The 21286-nt window shown below is 35.1% G+C and overlaps 4 protein-coding genes across 7 annotated transcripts in view; 2 read left to right on the top strand and 2 right to left on the bottom strand.

Moving 5' to 3' along the window:
* The window catches only part of Mgtor (nuclear basket protein megator), a 29692-nt gene that overhangs the window by 4444 nt on the left and 3962 nt on the right, over positions 1–21286 (top strand). Inside the window, exons 7-13 of one of the 4 annotated variants that reach the window (XM_071794166.1) lie at positions 12–2453; positions 2580–2981; positions 3082–3444; positions 3541–3715; positions 3813–4136; positions 4411–4554; positions 7416–7556. In XM_071794166.1, the coding sequence (XP_071650267.1) occupies positions 12–2453; positions 2580–2981; positions 3082–3444; positions 3541–3715; positions 3813–4136; positions 4411–4526 (3822 nt within the window). In that variant the 3' untranslated portion in view covers positions 4527–4554; positions 7416–7556. Of the gene's footprint in view, positions 1–11; positions 2454–2579; positions 2982–3081; positions 3445–3540; positions 3716–3812; positions 4137–4410; positions 4909–7415; positions 7557–21286 lie in introns of those variants that run through there. The other 3 variants (XM_071794165.1, XM_071794164.1, XM_071794163.1) reach the window with 3 other exon arrangements.
* On the bottom strand, positions 5901–8814 carry LOC139822453 (uncharacterized). The gene has a single exon (XM_071794173.1). It carries the CDS (start codon positions 7991–7993, stop codon positions 7505–7507), a length of 489 nt encoding a protein of 162 aa, XP_071650274.1. The 5' UTR covers positions 7994–8814; the 3' UTR covers positions 5901–7504.
* On the top strand, positions 8962–16128 carry LOC139822454 (uncharacterized). The gene is made up of 3 exons (XM_071794174.1): positions 8962–13785; positions 14350–15461; positions 15676–16128. Exons 2-3 carry the CDS (start codon positions 15394–15396, stop codon positions 16019–16021), a joined length of 414 nt encoding a protein of 137 aa, XP_071650275.1. The 5' UTR covers positions 8962–13785; positions 14350–15393; the 3' UTR covers positions 16022–16128.
* LOC139822452 (dynein axonemal assembly factor 4) lies at positions 16264–20011 on the bottom strand. The gene is made up of 7 exons (XM_071794172.1): positions 19762–20011; positions 19143–19380; positions 18650–18848; positions 17813–18512; positions 17462–17562; positions 17225–17378; positions 16264–16821 (listed from the first exon to the last, which is right to left on the bottom strand). The coding sequence occupies exons 1-7, from the start codon at positions 19879–19881 to the stop codon at positions 16615–16617; spliced, it is 1719 nt and encodes a 572-aa protein (XP_071650273.1). The 5' UTR covers positions 19882–20011; the 3' UTR covers positions 16264–16614.

The raw sequence follows: 21286 nt of genomic DNA, 5'->3' as shown, positions 1-21286 counted from the left end.
TGTTTTTACAGATTTTGGCAAAATTAAAAGAGGAAGCTCAGCAAGTTCAACAACGACTTGATATTCTGACTCAAGAGCGGAACTCGGCAGTGGAAGCTCTGGAACTTGAGAAATCGGCCTCAAAGCAAAGAGAGCAGAGGCTCGTGAACGAGGTCGAAGAAACCCAGAAGAGAATTAAAGACCTCGATACGCAGAATGCACTTTTGCATAATCAGATTCAGGAGTTGGGCGACCGAGTATCCATTATGCAGAGTCAGCAGACCAAGATAAGCGGAAGGGACAGTCCTGATACTAGTATGGAAGCTCTGAACAAGAGTTTCAGTTCGTTGGAGGAAGACTCGAATTCCGTTGAACAATTGTTAAGAGTTATGAAGTATTTGAGAAGAGAGAAAGATCTGGCCTTAGCCAAATCCGATGTTCTTAGAGCCGAAAATCTTAGGTTGAAATCACAGACCGAGGTGGTGGAGAAGCGATTGAAGGAAACCGAAGCTGTGCTGAATTCTGAACGAGAAAAGTCTGAAATTGATGTGATGGCCACATCCAAGCATGCGGAATTATTGCGCAAAGTGGAGACCTTAAACGCCATCACGGATTCTAACCGAATCCTTAGGGAAGAAAGAGATAATCTTAGTGCGAAAGTTAACGAACTCACGGCCAAAGTAAACGCTTTATCGGAGGAAGTTGTACCTCTTCGAGATATATCCAGAGATTTGACAGCCAAAACAGAAGCTTTGACAGAAGAAAACACCAGCTTGAAAGGCGAAGCAACTAGATGGAGACAAAGAGCGAATACATTATTGGAAAGATCGAATAAGACCAGCCCTGAGGACTGGCGACGACTTCAAACAGAAAGAGAGAACCTGAGCAAACTGTTAACGTCAGAGAGGGAAACTCATGCAAAGAGAACTGAAGAATTTAATCAAGTGAAAACAGAGAAGGCGAAACTCGAGGAGCAACTGACGCAGTTACAAAGACAGATGCAAATCCAAAATGAACAAATGTCGCGAGCATCGGACGAAGTCCGCAAATTAGGTCAGGAGCTCAACGAGGCACTAGCCGATTCCTCTTCGAAGGCAAAGGACTTGGTTTCTCTCAGAAAGGAATTAGGCGATAAAGACGTCGTTCTTAATGACATCAGAAACAAGGAAATTCAGATCCGCAAAATAGCCAAGAAGTATAAAACGCAATTTGAGGAACTCGCTCGAACCGTCGAGGAAGAGAAGAACCGTAATGAAGAAACCAGAAACGAGGATGCTCCCAGCGTGATAACGGAAGAGCGTGAGGACCAACTACGGGAGGAAGGTCGCCAGGAACTTCGTCAAGTGAACATTGAGCTCACGACGAAGATAGATGAAGTAACTCGTCAAATGGCAGCGGCTCAAAGCGAGGCCGATAATCTAAGAATGGAAATCGAGGTCATGAATCGCACCAGTATAGAGAAGGAAGATAGGGCAAAACAGGTCCTTAAGGGCGCCAGAACGAAAATCATGCAGTTAACTGAAGCAAAGAAAATCTGCGAAAAAGAGTTAATGGATCTAAAATATAGAATGGACTCTGTAGGAGGCAGTACCGGAGTTCAAGGAGATTCTGATACGGAGCACGACGCACGATTGGTGGCATTAAAATCACAGATGGAAGGTCGTATCTCTAGGTTGGAGCACGAGAAGACGGAGATACAGGCGGAGAAGGAATCGCTTTTGCAGCGAGTTGCTCAACTCCAGAGACAGCTGTCAGGAGTGAGTGGGGTAAGCGCGACCACGGAACCACCGACAGCGAATATTAAGCCAATGTCAGCTAGAGCAGAAACTCCACTGGCCAGCATTAGACCAATGAGCGTGGTGGTGCAGTCGCGAACAGCTGCCGTCTTACCGACTACAGCTGGTGCGCCGGTCATGGTTGCGCCACATCAGATGCAGCAACAACAGGTAGTGCATACTACGGAGACGAGCTCGCCGACTAGCAGCCTAACTGACTTCCAGCCGGCAAGTACTAGTACTTCTTCGCAGAGTGCACAAACTAGCAGTCTTCGTCAACTGGTGGTACAACCCCAATTGAGCGAATCGGCGGAATCGACACAGAGAGAAGACCCAGAAAGTGCGGAGACACTTAACTTGCAGCCGCAACAGCAACAATGTCAGCAGCAGCAGCAACAGCAGCAACAAACAGTAGCGCTTGTGAGTCCTAGAGTGGAGCAACAGCAGCAGCAACAGCAGATCACTGTCAGCGATCAGCAACAGACAGTGGCAAGCAGCTCCACGCAGTCAGTCAGTACTTCTCAAGCTTCCACGGGACTCAAGAGAGCACGAGGCCTAGATTCAACCGCCTCCGGCTCCGGGATAGTGGAAGGATTGGACCATGGACGTCAAGAGCAGGTGCAGAGTCCAAAAACTAAGAGAAGCCGACAGGACATTAGCGCTACTGCGAGCGCCAGCGCTTCGGAAGTGGAGTATCAGGTGAGGATAGTACGATAGGGAGATAGAAAGAAGAATAAACAATTTACAATTTACAATTGAGTATTTATCCACAATTTAGTTTCAAAAATAATATTTTGACTTTTTCTCATATTGATAACGTTTCAGGTGCCCACGTCAAGTCAGAGGGATCAAGATGAAGAAGTAGAAGAAGGTTGCGTAGTAGTGGTGGACTGTGATGAGGGTGAAGGTGGAGGCAACCATCAAGCACAGGAAGAAGAGGAATTTGACAACGATACGTATGAAGAGATAGAGGAAGAAGAAGAAATGCCCTATGAAGTAGAAGTTGAGGTTGAACGAGACAATAATGAGGTAGAGATTATTATGGAGGAGGATTCCACTAGTGTTGAGATCTCTAGACAAGGTCAAGCCATTATTCCTACAAACCAGCAACAATCTGAAGCTATCAGTAGCGCTGGACCGACTGGAGAACCTGCTACGTCCTTCACAGCAAGGCCCAGAGGAATCGCACCTATGCCCAGGCAGCAACAACAGCAACATCTTCTTCTGGTTGGTATTCAAAATATTTTCCTTATTTTTATATATTTATTAAATTTTACAAAATTTACTTTACATTGTTTTACAAATTATCGATATTTTTTTCTTAAAGCCACAACAAGGTTACGAAGATGGCGGCGACGACTGCATTGTACCAAGCACTCCTACTCTTTTCGTTCCCCGTCGCGACGGTTTCGGCGAAGCTGTGAGTTCTCCGCAGGTCCCACAAGGTCGATTTACTTTTGGAGACCCCTCGGCACCTACAACAGCTTCCTCGACACCGTCTCTGACAACGCCAACGACAGGCTCTACTACTAGAATCTTTGATTCAACCAATTCCGTTGTAGTTCAGGTTGTCCAAGAGAGTCTGGACGAAAACAGAATAGACTTGAGCCAACTGGAAGACAGTGGAACCGGTCGAAGCGTTCCCACGACACCTCTTCAAGTTTCTCCAGCTGCAGATCTACCTCCTTCGGTAAAGAACATTCTATTTTTCATTGCAGTTTCTTATGAAACATTAATCATTAATACTGTTACTCAACGATTCTTTTTGTAATTCTCATTGCAATAGACTAGTAGCAGTCAATCTGAAGACCAAGAAAACACTGTGACGCATGTTTCCGTAACGGCCACTTCTGGAGATAATCCCGAGGATCCTAACATTCCTAGCATTCGTATCATCGGTACTGATGAACAGCAACGCGGTTCAACTGAGGCTACAGAATCCAGCGCAACTCCAAGCGAAGGTATCTCATTAAATCTAATCAAATTCATTAAAGAGTTTAGTCTTTAAGAAAACAAGTATGAATGACAATTCTATCGCTTCTTTTTCTTTTTTCGAAGGAGTGAGTTCGGAAGGTGAGAAGCGAGGAGAAGAACCAGTGGCTTTGGCATCTGGCGAGGACGATGCCGTGGACACAGTAGAAGCGACGGAAGAGGCGGGAAGCGAACTCGTTGAAGACGAGGTTGAAGAGGAGAACCGCGAAGCGGAGGCATCGCCGTCTAGTAACACTCGCCAGAGGGCAATGGCAGCCAGCTTGGCGGCTGCGGGTGACCCCAACAATGCCAGAGGAGTAACAGTGAGACGATCGCCTAGGTCGCCCTTCAGGGCGGCAAGAGGCGCGAGGCCTACACCGATCGTATGGGGAGAAAGCTCATCGGGTAGAGGTGAGTCGAGAAGAGCGATTAGGTTTTTAAATTGTTTCATATCTTTTATTACAATAATTTTTTATTTGAATATTGTAATAAATTTTTCTTTTCTTTTTCATTTGCTTCACTTACAATTAGAAGACAAATAATTCACTACTCAAATATTCAATGCATGTATATGTACGATTAGCATATTTTGCCGTTCTCTTTAGTGATGAATTTATATCACGTGTCTAATTTGTGTCTTTCTTCACTAATGCTTTGTGTATAAATGTTATCTCTATTTTTGAAGGACAACCCGTAATGCGAGGACACCCGGCTAGAGGAGCCGTCAATGAGGGGGGACGAGGACGAGGGACGCGAGGCCGACGAATGCGCTCGAAATATCCTTATGCCCGATACTCGTAATATCGGCACAGCATTTTCTCTGTCTTATGTACGTCTTTTATTCGTCAGATATTTTATGTAGTTTTTATTGTCGATTTATGTTAAACGCAAGTAAAGGGAAAACACCAGTAAACTGATTCATTCATTTAGATAATAAATGCTTTAACATTCCTAATTATTTTTTGAACATGTGCAGACAACTTATGTATAGAAAATGTTATATCATTTTTTTTCATATTTTTTCAACAGATCTTTCTTTAAGGAAGATTGAGACATTCGTTTCTTCTTAATGTGGGTTTAAGAATCGAAAAAGATTGCAAGTTTTGTCATTTTTTTTCTAGTATTATAAGAAAGTAAGCAAAGAAACTTTAGATTTAAGAAAATAAAGTTAGATTTCTATTTCTTTTCTGAGTTGGATTGTTCCTTTTGACCGAAGATCCCAAAGTCCGTTTTTAAAATGGACATGCGGAAAATTAAATGCATTTTCCAGTAAATAATATATTATTGTGTAATTTTATACGCGATATTGGTACGCGATTCAGGAACTTCGATTCGTGATACTTTTTTTCTTTGACTTTGCGGAACAGGTGTCCGTGAACATCGTTGACATAACGGCGCCGCCGGCTTTCATTTGGGCGTCAGTCCAATTCTTTTCGCACGTCTGCGCGCTAAATCGAGAATACGTATTGTTTCGCTATTTTTGTCTTTCGTAGACAGACAGGCGAATAAATGATACAGTTAATAACGAGATTATATTGCCGTAAAAATTAACACTAGCTTTTCAAGAAATTTTATTTGGAATTAAATGTGAAGTAAAAAATTTGTTTGAAGGTATTATCGGAGAAAAATTCGCTTGAGTCCGTATTTGTGGTTCAATTTTATATTTAATATCGTCCTAATACGGTTCTTACGATTCCATCCAGTCAATAAATTAACCGTATAGCATTTCGAGATCGTTTGAGATGACCACAAATATAAAATCGGATTATGAATACTGTCCTTAGAGTTTATTTTAAAAATCACAGCAACATTTCTTTGTACATCCATTTCTCCAATCGGTGGAAAGAAAAATGGACTAGTCGATTTTTTCAAATATAGAGAATTAGTATCGATATATATAATGATTTTATAATAAAAAATTTTAAAAATCATGAAGTTTACAATGATTTTTCGAATTTTACATTTTAGAAAATATTTTAATATATTTTCTTTAAACTTACTTTTTTTTTTAGATGAAAAATTGCTGAACCAATGTTGTTCCTTATTACGAAGATAATTGTAATAATCTGAGAAAATTCAGTAAAAACAGAAAGTAAATAAGTGAATTATTTAACCTTAATTTTACATTTAAAAAGATTAAGAATAGGTAACAAGCACAGAAATAAATCTTACGGGTTAGTATAAAAATAGTCAAAGCTGCAATTTATTTTTATATAAACATTTTCGTCGCTTTGCTTTTCATAAATTAGTCGACATATAAATTAATTAATACAAAAATTAAATAATCCGAGTCATTAGTTGCTAATTAAGTACTACAAGAATACTGTCGAACCCTTTCGATGCGTCAACTTACACCGATCGCGATTTTCTCTTATTATTTATTCTACCTTGACAAATCGTCCGTTCAATAAATAAATAAATAATAGTATAAATAAACGGTTAGATTTTTTTAAATTGCGCTAAATTTAAAACTGGTATCAAAATACTGTGTTGTGGACTAAATTGTAAAAACGCTTCTTCTTATTGGCCATAATAGTCGTGATTTTCACTTCATCTCGCTCATTTAATACATAAATTGATAAAATAAAGATCATACAAATTTATTGCCTATTTACACCTATAGAAGTTGACCTGTAAAAAAATCGTTTGCGATGCAAAACAGTTTTTTTTTTCGAATTCTAAAGTACTCGCCTATAACTTTGCGGCATGTGCTTATTATATAGAGCTTTGTATCTACATACAAACGCAGTTATTTCCGCTGCGTCTGGACTTTGTTTAACTAATGTAAACTTCTGCGTTCAACGCATAAACAGTATCGCACTTAGCAAAATATATAGTGAAGTTATATTTAACGTGGCTGTTAGTTACGTGATGTTATTAGTTTCGTATAAAGATCACGTTGGAAATTAAACGTGAAATCCGAACGTAAGTAAGGAATAGTTGATGTTTTACATATATCACACTTCGAAACTTTGCTATTATCGCTACAAATTGATATGATCTTATCACAATGTCAGTTAAAAGTATGCCTAAGTGTCTAAAAATATTCACGATCACATTTTGTGAGGCAAGTGAAAATATAATAATAACTAAACGCGGAATTGGATCCTTAAATCTTTGAATCCATTAATTTACCCACTGGAAGGTTTGCTTCCACTTTTTATCAGTCATTCAAATAATGATTTTTGTATTCTTCATGACAATAATTCTCCACAATCACGATCACAATCACTTAACGAAGTTAGTCTTTCTTCGTCAGCTTTTCACCAGTTTTTAATTTATTAATTAGGTTTATTAATTAAAATAATTTGCATAGTATAATCAAATATTAAAGTCTGTATGATGTCTGCTAACTAATTTCACTTTATCGCTTCTTGTCTTTCGCTGTCGTAGTCACATAGCCGTAAACAGGGTAGATAGGGCGAAACTGAAGTTCTAAAGAGGCTTCGTCCTAATCCAATCTGGCCGAGTCTCAACTACAATCAACTAACATTAGCACTTTATATCAATTTTTCTTCTAATGTTGCACCACATAGTATTAAAAATTCTTGGTGGGCAAGTCAGCGCTAGTCCCGACGCACAACTTTAACGGATCTTAAAAAAATTAAAGTACAAATAAAAATGTTAAAAAATTAGTTCCAGTCTTGATTAACCGACTTTAATTGACACTCCGGATTATTCTTCTTCCAGCAGAGCGTTGTCTATCGAGATGCAAATCCAGTCGGTTGCTGACCGATCCACTTGCAGTCTTCTGTTTCGATGCTCGAGAACCTCGAGGATCAAAGGATCTGTATATTAGGTGGCTGAGTGTCCTCTATAAGTCTCTCACCAGCGCTACTGATCTCGCAGCTGCATCTGCCGTGCTGCTCGATCCTAATCCACACTTTCTTCGTGCTGTTTGTCAGCAGACTCCAGACCTCGACCTCCATATCCTCGTGATAGATCGACGACCGCACCGGCGCGCAGCTGAGATCGGGACTGACGCAACAGCCCGTGTGACTGTCGCATTTCTTCACCACGATGTACACCGGCCGATTCACGCTCTCACTCGGCTGCATGTTGTGCACCAGGTCTCTCAGATTGTAGGCCCTCGATTGGGGTTCTCTGCAGAGGAACTTCTTAGTGGCCTCCATCGCGCGCGGCAGATGAATCCTCCCCGAGGCCCGATGATGATGACCGTCGTGATGAGCCGTAACCATTGTCTGATCCACTGCCGTTAGGATTAGAATTAAGAGCCTTAAAAGCGACTCCCTCGGTCTGCCTTTCATCGTCGCGCACGGTTCTAGCCGGTCTTCCCCAAAAGCGAAATCACGCGGACTCGAAGCCCAAGCTCAAATGGATTTCCGACTCGGAAGCTCAACCGCACTCGATCACTGGACCGATCAGTGATTTCTGGCCGCAACAAATGTACTCGTTACTGATCACTGAACTTGCCAAGTCTCGATTCCATTGAATCTTTCGATCAAGAATTAAATTACACAGGATCACTAGCTCAGTGAAACTGAGATATTAATAACACAGAAAGGGTAAAAAATTCTTCCTGCTGTGCTTTCTTTTCGACGTGGATCTTTTTAAGAATAAAATCGCCACGCTGTCGAAAAGATGAAAAATCCTCTTCTTGAGATTTTTTTTTTGCTTTATCAATCCATATCTTCTTGGATTTTCTTCGCTTTATGAATCTTTCTGTCGTTTTTTTTTTTAAAGAAAAAGGATATGTGCCATGGCACGATAAACTTGACGGATTCCCTTTAAGGTAAAGTGCCTTTTTCTTTTTTTTTTCTATTTCCGAAACTTCTTTTTTTTAGAAACAAGGAAACCACGTGGCGAACTTCTGGTTTTTGAATATAAAGGTAGCTCGGTGAACGGGAAAGAAGAGCAAGTATACAGGCACCAAGTATCGGTCGACTGAGATTTTCCCACTGACACACGAGTATTTATATATCGAAGAGCTTGCACGCATGCCTCATGCGAGAACACGCGTAAAGTCCGGATCGCGCGTGCCTTCCGCGATGATTCCGCTTTATTGTGCAACCATTTGTGCCGGTATGTTGTTTAACCCTTTGCGCAGTTTGAATGCTAATTGTCACAGCCGGTATGAGCGTCGGTAAATGTATGAATTGGATCACGTGTATTAATATTGTTTATGTATGCAATAATATAATGAATTAAAACTCAAATATGAATTAATGTTCTGAGATTTATTTGGATTGTGTTGAATTTTGAAAACAGAAAAGAAACATATAAAAATTTGTTTTAATAATGTATTATTTTAATAATGATAAATGATAATAAAGTGGTCACAATCACGATGACGATAGTGAGTTGATTCGACGATATAACATAATAATTCATAAAAAAAGAATAATTTTACATTTTCACAATGGACGAGTCAAGTAACAAGGGAAAGTTCGATTTTTTATTTATTTATTACGGGAAATTAATTGCTATGGCGAATTATTCGTGCGATGTCGATTCGTTTAAACGACTGCGGCGTTTTTATACGCAGATGGTCACGCTGAAAGTCACTTTTCGCGGCCGAGCGTTTCTAGCGACGAAGACAAGATCATCCCGCGAACGATGATTATCTCGATTATTTCGGTTGCGGACTTGCTGACTTCTACGAATCGTAAAATGCCCTTTTCTTCGTTTCACACGGAAAAAGCGTAACTATTTGTTTTCGTGGAAATTGCTATTTACGCTAGAGTTAGAATGTTAGAGTAAACACATTGCAATGCTATATAATTCCTTAGCTTTTGTTCCTTAGAATTTGTCAACAGTAAGTAACATAATTGTATTTTCCTTAACAGGAGTTTGCAAATTTTACTTATCACATCGGTGAAATTAACTTAAAATTTAATATTTTTATATCTCTTTCTCTCTCTTTTCCAATATTTATTGATTTACACTTTTTTAATCAGATAGTTATGCGCTAACTTGGTCTACGAGAAAAATACAAATTCTTAAGAAATCAGAACATGATAACGACCACATGCGTCATCTTGACAGGTGAATAACCAAATTGCAGAAATATGGATATTAATCACGTTTATTTTCTTAGTAATGATTTCTAGTACATCGGAATACAAATGATATATTTGCATGTTAAAAGCTTTTTTTTACGCAAATCAACTATTAACGACTATCAACATGCAATTAAATCTGTCTTTCGCAACACAGCTTTTGTCTACAAGATTCCGTCAAGGTCGTATCAGAGAAGTAGTTTGAAAACTGGATTAATAAGTAAGCAAATTACATTAATGCAAATTGCAGGCTGCATTAATAAATGAGCAATATTATACTTCTTACTTAATATGTTTACATAACTAAAAATTACATAAGTGAGTATGTTAAGTGTAAAATTATTTTACAAATTATTATATCAAGTTTAAATTACATAGATGTTTATAAGTTGTTATGCTATTTTTGTACAATATTTCTCACATCACGTTAAAGTCAAGTTCAAGTTATTTTCTGTACGATGAGATCTCTAATCTTGGAATTTATTTTACAGTTGAAGAATTCCTTCCTTTTCCTTCTTTCTTTTTCTCGGGAACTAATCTCGATAGATGATTCAGATGAAATCAATGTATTTCCAGATTCTAATATTTCTGATTGTCATCGTAGTTCCTCTAAGATTTCTACTGCTTGGCTAATTATATGTGTGCGGTGCAAGAGTTTCTTGTTGCACAGGCGCCTCTATCAGAAATTATATGGCCACGTGCCAAGCCATGTGTCCACAGCATCGTTATTTTATCAATTTATGTATGTACATCATTGAAGAATTTCGAACATGTACATACATAGTCCTTTCTCTCTTTGTCTCTTCCTTCTTCCCTCTCTCTCAAATTCTTTGGCAATGAACTTTTACTCAATTCGTATTTAATAATAATAATAAAAATTTGTTATATTTTATTATTTTTATTGATATTATTTTTATAAACAAGTGATAATAATTATCAAAAAATAGGAGAAATGTATCTATTTAATTTTGTATTATCAAGGTTTAATATACACATGAGTACTTTTATTTTAATATATGTATATTATATTCCTTATTTAAATATATATTTAATTTATAAGTGGATTGTATATATTATTTTTTTACATAAATATTAATGTACAATGCAGATGTACAAGTTTTGTGATTTCATCCGTGCCAGATAATTTTGCACCCGTTGTGAAAGGTTTTAAACATCATTGCCCGTGCTGTGACGCATATGGGAACTGGTGGGAACACCAAGCCGAAGATACCTTCTTTCCTTCGTCGGGAGTTCCCTTATTACTGACGTCATTCAGAACGTGAATGGTTTTCTGCATATTATCCTGCACATTTATTACATACGCGTTTGCAACAGATAAGCATTTGTCTTTCAAATCGCTTTTAAATCATGTCGCCGAACACTTATAATAAAAATACACATCGATGTTAGATGTTAAATATTATAGATAAGGAATTTGTTGAATTAGAAATTTTAGTCATTTGTAAACGTAATAGACGGTTAAAAGACGTTTTAATTTTTTTAAAACATTTTTCAAATGCCTCTTTAGATACCGCGTAAATTTTTAAATTAATTTTTCAAGTTTTGAATTAATCTACTTTATTTCTTTTATATTATATCGCTATCTCGAACATAGAGAGAACTCGAAATTTTACAGATAGGTACCTAAACCATAAAGAAAGAGGTTCTAATTTTTTGAAGATTCTTTAGATGTATAATTTACGGACGTATAATATCTTTCGCGCTATTCTCGATCGAGTCTTAAATTGTTCTGAAGGAGGTCTACTACTTTGGATTCAATTAGAATTTTTACGAGAAATCCAAGTTTTCGTATTGCCAAGTCATTCATTATTACTCGTTATACGTAAGAATGACGTATTTGCCAACGTAATTGCTCGATATACTCATCGCAGACGGAACTTAATTCCTTTTATCCTTATGGCTTACGCAACCCATTGACTAGGCTCCTATTCCAGAAATAAAACATGATAAAGCCTAGTTTATAATTACACGAAATGATTAATGCGTTATAATGAACCCGCAATGTAAAAGCCCCCATTCAGATTTTTCTATGGTAAGTGCAAGTGACTCGTAGACTTAATTGATGGCTATCATTAATTATAACAGTTATGTATTTTACAGTTATTTTTATAGAAAAATGTTTTTTTATATAAATCTGAAATATTGCGAGCTCTGTGCTCTTCTACCACCTCATGGCACACGTGCACGAGCACAAAAGAAAAACCAAAAATATTACAAAATTCAGATTGTCCGCATTTTTTTCACTTACGCTTAATTTTTGAATGACAAGAAAGTTTCATTGTACAATAGTCGTAAGAGTAAATGTAAGACGTATAAGCAGTAAGCTATATATATTGATATTGACTAATAAGATTTTTACAATCCAAGAAAATGTAGTTGATCAATTTTTACTGCTTACGTCTTACCGCATACTCTTACGGCTATTGTAGAACAGGCTTAAGATTTTCCAAAATATATTATTTATCTTATTTAAAAAAAATGTATCTCTTATTTTATTTTCCGATAAACGTTGTAGTGTGTTCCACCACGTGGTAGAGTGTTTTACCACGTGGGAGAAAAACATACGGCATACACGCGTGCACGAACACTAAAGAAAAAAATTGCAAAATTTAAATTGCTTACGTTCGCTACACTTACGCTACTAAGTGACTAAAATCTTTTAAAATGTATTTTTTAATTTATTTAATGTGTCTTTTATCTCATTTTTTGATACAGATTAGGACAGCGATCTAACGATAAGTCGAACAAAGGATCACACAGTGAATAAAGAGAATTACCGGAAATTTAACTCGGAACTGAATCAAAAAATTAATCAGAAAAACTAATTTCTATCCATTGTTATAGGTATACTACTTACTGCGTTTATCAACAAAGCAGACTTGATCTTCTCTGTGTAAAATGAAAAAAATCGTGAAAGAGAACAAATGTTGGGACATGCGGTTTAGTGATCGAATGAATACTCCTTCTGTGCAGGTCCACATTGCATCTATATTATAATAATATACTAGACTGCCAACTTTGTAATTTCTATGCTTTAAAATAGTTATTCTCCGAGAATAAATATCTCAAGAATGTTGCTAGTTCCAATTTATTCGAGATGTATATTTTAATACAGTATCTAAAGTATAATTTTAAAAAAGAATTTAATTTAAAAAAGAAAGAAATAAAATATATCGATTTACACTGCATATAGAGATATCATATTAAATTTATACCATGACTCACTCTCTCTATGATGACTCGATCTGTGAAATATATATATATATGATCTCCAAAGCGGCGGTACGAATTCCGTCATGGCTTTCGATGACCCACTCTTGTCCAATCTCTCGCCTAATTTGCGTAAGGAATTTTAATCTTTCGGACTTCCTTAGTCCGAGTTATTGTGCATGATGACGAATAACTCATCTCGTTGAGATAATCGTCGTATTTGGTTAAACTTACAAGTTTCGCATATTTTACACACAAATCACATTGTGGCAGACAAACAAAACGCATGATTATAAATGCGCTTAATTTATATAAGTTTTAATAGTAGATAATATATAATTAATAATTTTTTTCTACAAACACAGCTTATTATAACATATATCTACTTGCAGATAAGTAGGAGGCAATAAATTATATTTAAGGATATTTCGCATTCTCTGCTTTTGCCTATTCATAATAGCATAAAATTTAATATTTATATTTATATTTACTGTTTATTTATTTATTGTTATATTTATACATTTGTTTTGCGTAAAAATTTCTAAAGTAAATTTATTTTTTATATATAATATATGTATAATGATAAAATCAATTAAGTATAAGCTCTGTAATTATATTTGCCAAAACCTTCTATAATTTTTCTGCTTATTTATCGATCTATTAAATGACAGCGGGGAAATCACGTACAGTTCTTATGGAAATAAGGAATGAGTCTCTATATAATGCTCGGCTAGACGCGACGTAGACGCTTATGTAGGTATATTGCTGCAATAGATCATCTCAGCATAAGCCGCTATACCGATCGATAGGTAATTTCCTTTCGTGGAAATGAATGATATTCTTAGTTCCTTTTTGTGATTGTGTCGTGTATGAATAGCAATGTGTGTGCTTTTCTTGTTATCTCCATTAAATAAAAAATAAATAATAAAAAATTATTCTTCACACATAAAAAACAATCTTAAATTTTATGTGTTTATTTCTTCACATTTTATTATAGTAAACATATTAGATTCGTGTTTTAAGAGTTCTTTGGTAAATTTTCTCTGGAATAATTAATTTAGAAGTCAATCAAATTTTAATTATGCCGCTTAAGAGATCTAGCATTGGAATATTTAACATAAAATGTGTTCTTGCAAAGCATATTTGCTTATATTTTTACATTCTACAACATAAAAATAAGCATATAAGATATATAATTTAAAGCGGTCGTCAATTTAATTACTGAAACTTTAGTCTTATTTGATACTTTATGTTAAAAATATTGCAATGCAATTTTGCAGCTTTAAGATTGTAAATTGCAATATCAATTCTTATAATCTCTATGATTTAAGATCTTTGATTAACTTTTAAACTTAAAAACGTGACTTCTTCAGTTTGTTTCACGGTGCTCCTCGAACTCCTGCATCTCAAACCAGGTGGCCAGTTAAAGATCGAGGAAAGAGAACAGGAAGAAGAAAGCACTCAGAAGATGAAGGAAATGAAGCAAGAAGGAGAAAAGTCACGCGAAGCACTCTTAGTAATTACGGTTATTTCGAAGAGCTTCTCGGAACGGATAGATTGATCCCTCCTCAAATTCTCTCTCCTCTTACCGGGAATCCGGAGGAAGACCTCTGCGCTGAGAAAAATCGAAGAGCAAGTGGTAACGAGAGGGAAGAAATCGGAGAAGGGAGAACGAGGGTGAGGGAAAAGCTGGATAACCGTTACGTATATACACAGAATGAAAGAATTCTGATCGCAGAACTTGGCGGTAGTGGCAGTAGATCTTCTCGGTGCAAACATTGTGAAGCTCGAAGAGAAGATCGTAGGAAGTTGGTCTTTGGAAAAAAATCAATTACGTATTAAATTTATTAAAATGGTTAATTAAATGTTTCTGAAGCCAAGAAGAGATATTTCTGGAAATAAGCTGAAAGAAGAGAGTGACGGAAGTGTGAAGATTAATTTATTTGAGATCAAAATATTTGAAACTGGCTGAAAAAGAGGATTAAATCTCTTCTTGATTTGAAGAAAATTTGAATATTTTTACTTTTTTGGATTTTTTCTTTACTTTTTTCAATCTTCAATCCAGAGTGAAAAAGATTTTAAAGTTCCAGAGATCAAGGACTTCTAATATCTAAAGTTCTAGCATTCCGTTTTAATCCGTTTAATTAAAAAAAGACTGTTTTACTAATAAAACTATTCGGTTCTCTTGAAAGAATATATAATTATTGATGAGACAAATTAAACCGCATTTGCGAAATACTGTGATTACCAATCAAGAAAATTTAGTTTTATCGAGCAACATTTGTTGATCAGTTCAATAATAGTGTGTTTTGTTTTACAAATATATATTACAGTGATTATTGATAAATTTGCTGATTAACATTTATTTAAAAGCTGCGGCAAACAACTTGTGAAAGCTCACTTCGAGAGTCACGAAGATGAAGAAAGTGTTATTGTTGATAATCTGCATTCAATTTGCATTAACTGTTGTTGGCAGGCATCACAGGTGAGAGAATAATATGTAGTCAGATTTGTCAGTTTCGTTAACAAAACGGTCATTCATCAGATTTTTCTTTTTGACTTATTTTTTATTTTGTATGTTCTTCGTTCCTTAATTTCTTGTTTTTCATTGTTTTCCCCTTTGGCTCTTAATTTTTATTTCATTATCCTTCCTTTCTTTTCATTCCTTCATTTTTGTGCATTCTTCTCGTTCAATATAGGGACAGTGATTTTTTGAGCCACGTACAGCTGGTGCATCAATTTCAATGTTCGTTGCCCCAACCAAGGGCAATCGCAGTAGAAGATCTCTTGACCATGGGTCTTGGGCCTGACGAAGCTTTTTATCCTGCATCCACAGTTCTGACACGCTGCACTGGATCGGGATGCTGTCCTGATCCCAAACAGATTTGCGCTCCGATCGAGACCAGGAACGTCAGCCTCGTTTTCATGGTCAGACATCGCATTGATCAACAACGAGACCGTCACCATGAAGTTATCCATGCTGTGGAGCATACCAAGTGCGCCTGCATGGATAAAATTCTGCCCATGAAGAACTCCAGATTTTAAACAAGAAAAATACTTTTTTAAATCTGTCTTTTCAACCAACCTAATATAGATAAATGTTGACTTAAAATGATGACGATTTTATTTGAAAGATTAGAATTTCATTTTTTCAAAGGAGATATCGAACTCCTCTTTCTCGAAATTGAAGAAGAGAGAAAGAATGACCGTTTCTTCTTTAATTCTTATCAATTTCTATTTATTCCACCAAGTTTGAGTGAAAAATCTAAAATAATTACGTATGCATATATATTTCAAATCTTTATTCTAAATATCTTTTGGAACGTATTTAATTTTCTATTTTAGAATCGTAGATCTCGATTAAATTAGATTAGATTATGTTAGATTGCATTAGTGAACTATCGTTTAGATCGTATTTAAAAAATTACTATGATAAATGTATGAGAAGCAATACTTTTTTTATGTAGATTAAGAAATGATTTTGCATATTTTACTGTATTTTAATTACTTGTGTGTATCTTATATACATCAACTTATTAGTATGGATAATGGAAAATAAATAAACATATAAATTGAAACGTTCCTAAAATTTCTACAGGGGGAAAATTTTAGAAAATTAATCCCGGTCGTCCTTTCATTCATTCTTTCATATTAAAATATTGTCTAGCGGCATAGAGATCGTGTTTAATGCTCTTGTTATCTGGATCTAGCTTTAGGGCAGCTTCCAGTTCGGGGATGCCATGCTGCGGCGCGGATAATTTACAAAGCGCAGCACCACGACGAGCATGACACCTCGCTCGCGATACTTTGTTGCTTTCGCACTTTGGTTCCATTAGCTCCAGTACCTATGGAAAAAAAGTCTCTTTTCTAATAGCTGCAGCTTTCCCATATACTTTGTATTTAAATCAATCAGATATTTAAAGATTCCTTTTCTATTTTATATCTTTTATTTTAAAACTTAATTCATATAATATGTAATGAATTTTATATTGTATTTTAATTTTATTTCCAATTTTATCTATTTTTAATTATTTCTATTTTATATATATAATTTTTGACTTTTTATTATATTTAATCTATTATGCACATATATATTTCTTTTATTTTGACATTCTCTTATATTTTCTATGTCTCTTAAAATTCTTTCGAAATGTAGGAAATATTTCTAGAGAATATGTAGAATGTACATATTGATTTTAATTCTCACACACACCCACACACACACACACACACACACACACACATTACCTTAGAACAATCATCAATACACCTATAATAATTTCCAAGGGCGTAATGTGCGGCAGATCTGTTCACATAAAGTGCTGCCATTTTATCGCTGATTTTGATACCATGTGTATATGCACTGATGGCAGCTAAATAATTCCCGGCTTTGAAGAAATCACTGTAATACCAAATAATTAATAATCAAAATTAATTTAAACATGGAAAAATATGTGACAAATAGTACTTATTTTGATAACGTACTCGCCCTTGTCTTTCAGCCATTGCGGATCCTGTTCTTCAGGACGGAGATTCTCGACAACAAATCCCGTTTTCCTTCTAGCTTCTGCTTGCTTGGAAAGCCACTAAAAAAATAAACTGCACATGAAATTATGTGTATTAAAAATTGTATATAATCGATCTAAAATTTCCAGTTCGAAGCTGGAAATAATTAAAAAGAATTAATGCTCATCGAGTTTCCTCTAATTGTAAGACAGTTTTCACTAAAAAGAAATTTATTTCTATCAAACACTTTTTTCGCAAAAAAATTAATTCTTTGTAAAATTCTTAGCAAGAAAAATTTATCGTAAAACTCATAATTAAAGATACACGTACTTCCTGTTCTTCCACGAAGGCGCTCTCTCTAGCCGGCGTAGGAAAAGCCCGTTCGGAGAAGGTAACATTGATCGTTCCACTTTTTCTAGGAAGTGGAATTGCTTTTGTGGGTTCATCGAATATTTGATTTATTTTGGGATATCGATCCTTCAGTATCCTATCAATCAAATCCTGGTCTGGTCTTTGCTTCTTCATTTTTCTATAGAACTTTTGCAGAGATTTCTTATCCATTTCCTTAACTAAAGAATTTGTTGAAGACTTAGAAGACGTAATCTCGTCATCTGATTCGGAATCCTCGGAACAACTGAAGCATTCTTCAAAATTAATATTAGATTTTTTGTTGTTCAGATTTTTCGTTGTCTCCTTTATCTTTACATCCGCTTCTTTTCCGGTATTTTCGTTGAGAGATGTATCTTCCTTTAACATTGTTTGACCGATTGATTCTGTATTCAGATGTTCTTTAATTGTTGATACACTTTCTAGGTTTTCTTTAATATCTAAATCTTCTTTCAATTTTTTTTCATTAACTAATTTTTCTTTCAGATTTTTTTCGGTAACTAAGTGTTTATTCGTATTTTCTTTAACAATTAGATCTTCCTTTAATTCTTCTATAACTATTGATTCTTCTTTCCCTTCTTTCTTGTCAATTTCCCGAGATTGTATGATATCAAGATCATCCTTGAACCATTTAAGTGGAGGCCTTCCAGAAAAAGTCTTCGATTAAACACAAAATAGTCAAATTAAATTTTTCTACAGAATTACATTCTTTTGACATATTATTCTTGTCATACTCTCTGAAATATCTTTAATCGTCTATCTCTCTTTAAAACAATATACCTATATGCCTTCCTATTCTCTTGCACTTTGCCGGAAATATCCTGGAGAATCGGCATTTCTGCATTTGATCGCCATTCTTCGAAATCCTGCATCGCAGCTTTCCGATGACAGTTTCTCAAGGCCTCTATTTTGTTCAGCGTATCAGTATCCAAATTGACCTGTATTTTTACTGCTTCTTTTTGCAGATGTTGAAGTTTCTCTAGAGCATAATGACGCGCGCGTATCAACTTCATCTTTTAAGTAAAACTGTAGTCTTTTAATGTTCTATTTTTAACCCTTCTCGCGATTTCACTGACTTACGAAATTATATATATAATTAATTTTATATATATAATTTATTTTATTATTTTATTATTATACAATTATGTACATAATTTTAGATGTATATAAAATGTAAATATTAATAATTATACCTTTCCGTCTCATTAATTATTCTATTCATAGTTTAAAAACAGAAATTTTCTTATCTGTTCATATTATTAACAATTCTTACCCTTTTTAAGTTTTGCACGATTTTCCAAAACACTTTGTGCTTTTTCTAAAATGCGGTTTCTAGTATGACATTTTTGACTCTTGCTAATGTTTTCCACCTCGAGACTCGGCCATTCGATAGCCATGCTAACTTTTTGTAAAGAGAAGACAGCTTCGGTATCCGTCAAAGTACATTCACTCTCCTCTTCAAGTACGTTTTCCCACAGAAATAATTCCAAAATAAAGGGTGGAAAGCTAATCTTCAATAAAAATCGATTATTATTTCGAGTATTGCATCCCCAGATGCTCATGCATATTTTAATATATCAATTGTTTCTTAATTAAAAATTATGTACAACTTTCAAAAGTTATTAAAATTATTATTTTCGAACATCAAATCCTCCTATGTATAGATATGTATAATACAAAAAATATGTATAATACAAGAAAGACATGTAAAAAAATCTTTCTTAGGTTTCCTTGATTGTGACTGTAAGTGTTGTATTTTAAATATATCAATTAATGTAATACAATGTGATTAAATTAAACAATCGATATAGAGGAAAGGGAAAGGGAAAATATCCAAATTATTCAAGTTTAAAAATATTGTTTTAAACGTTAAGGAAAAAATTCAAAAATACCTTTACGTAGTTGTCCATAACGAATAAATCCACATTTTTAGGGCGACCTTTTAGAGGGACGTGAATTATTATTCTTTTCTCCGTCTGTCGCCATTGATAATCTTTAATAACTATCGCCATAATCTGAATTTAGATTATCACAAACAATTCATTCGAATCGACACAACTTCCGTTCTTGTTCGTTGTAAAACTCTTATATAGCGCTAGGTAAAATATCGATCAAACAAACATATCTAAGCAACCGCAAAGAACACATATGCAAATTGCAGATTGATCATAATAATTTAATAACAATAACATGATAAATATATATTTTTGAGCGAAAAAATTGTCGAAAAATTTGCGTTATTCTTACGTTAAATATTAAAGGTAAAGAATAAAATTCAAATTTTATGTACTGTACGAATTACCTTTAATTAAAACGTTCAAGAGTATTTGTTTGACAATACTTTTCGTAGACATATTAAAAAGCTGCCACCACATTCCGCATGTACCTCCATGATCACCTCTCTATCGCTTCAATCGTCTTTCCCCTTATGAACAATAATCCCAAATCAATGGAAACGTGTACATGACTCAAGTCACACGCGATCTGACAAAAGCGAGTACGAAAAGTGCATGATAACGTTTTTGGGAAAAAATGTTATCAATATATTATGAAGCTTAAAAGTACTTGTGATATGAAATCAAACGTATTTGCCATTCACGACTAATCATGTCAAATTATTCATTGCTCTAGCAATACGCGAGTTTAAATACATCTCCAACAAAATCGAGGTACCACTAGAAGTCGATAGGAAGTTTAACAAAATACGAGATTTATATATCTTCGCGAACAAATGTCATAGAGCGATATTCAAGAAAAGCATTTTAAAGCCTCAGTCTGAAGGCTCCGAAACCTCTCAAATATCTCTTTAAATATAACTCTACGATTATTTTTCGCAAGGTTACATAATCAATTTGTACTTCGTCATTTTGACCACCAATTCCGAGTGGTTCTTAATTTCATCGAGAAATATTTTATCCTCTTGATTATACAATTGCTAAGGACTGTCAAACAATCGAGCAACATGATCAAGGAGAAATGGCAAGATTTTTTTAAAAGCTTCTACCTCGATTTCTGCGATTAATCAGATCGTGTGTGAGGCGCTTCTCGTAGTTACGTGGCTAAGTGATTCGTTGAAAATTGGCTATATAACTTATGATAATTCAGTCAGTTTTGTGAAAAGTCCTTAAGGAACGGAAACACATTCAGGACTTGAGGATTCAAAAATCGAAGAGTGAAAGGATGCGATCTGAATGTAACAGCTGGAGAACTAAGGGATGTAATCAATCAAGACTGAAGCAAATCGCTGGTCAACTAAAACATTTTAAAATAACAAGAGTTTACATATTTTAAGATAAAGAATAATTTGGTTTTTAAAGTCACAAGAAATTAAAATACCACAAATTTCGAGATTCAAGGATCCAAAGTTCGAAGAATCCCAAGTTAACAAAATGTAGAGTTTGAAGGATTAAAAAGATT

Source organism: Temnothorax longispinosus, chromosome 11, assembly GCF_030848805.1.
Source record: "Temnothorax longispinosus isolate EJ_2023e chromosome 11, Tlon_JGU_v1, whole genome shotgun sequence".
In the NCBI taxonomy this organism is placed as follows: domain Eukaryota; kingdom Metazoa; phylum Arthropoda; class Insecta; order Hymenoptera; family Formicidae; genus Temnothorax; species Temnothorax longispinosus.
This window is presented reverse-complemented; position numbering and strand designations above follow the sequence as displayed.

What these genes read in the sequence shown, in the direction of transcription:
- LOC139822452 (XM_071794172.1), bottom strand. Translation starts at nt 19,881, where the DNA reads ATGGCGATAGTTATTAAAGATTATCAATGGCGACAGACGGAGAAAAGA. An exon ending in TTATGGACAACTACGTAAAG is followed by an intron (nt 19,381 to 19,761) that starts GTATTTTTGAAT and finishes TTTTTATTGAAG; the next exon opens with ATTAGCTTTCCACCCTTTAT. An exon ending in TCGTGCAAAACTTAAAAAGG is followed by an intron (nt 18,849 to 19,142) that starts GTAAGAATTGTT and finishes ATTATGCTCTAG; the next exon opens with AGAAACTTCAACATCTGCAA.
- LOC139822453 (XM_071794173.1), bottom strand. Translation starts at nt 7,993, where the DNA reads ATGAAAGGCAGACCGAGGGAGTCGCTTTTAAGGCTCTTAATTCTAATC.
- LOC139822454 (XM_071794174.1), top strand. Translation starts at nt 15,394, where the DNA reads ATGAAGAAAGTGTTATTGTTGATAATCTGCATTCAATTTGCATTAACT. An exon ending in GTTGTTGGCAGGCATCACAG is followed by an intron (nt 15,462 to 15,675) that starts GTGAGAGAATAA and finishes CGTTCAATATAG; the next exon opens with GGACAGTGATTTTTTGAGCC.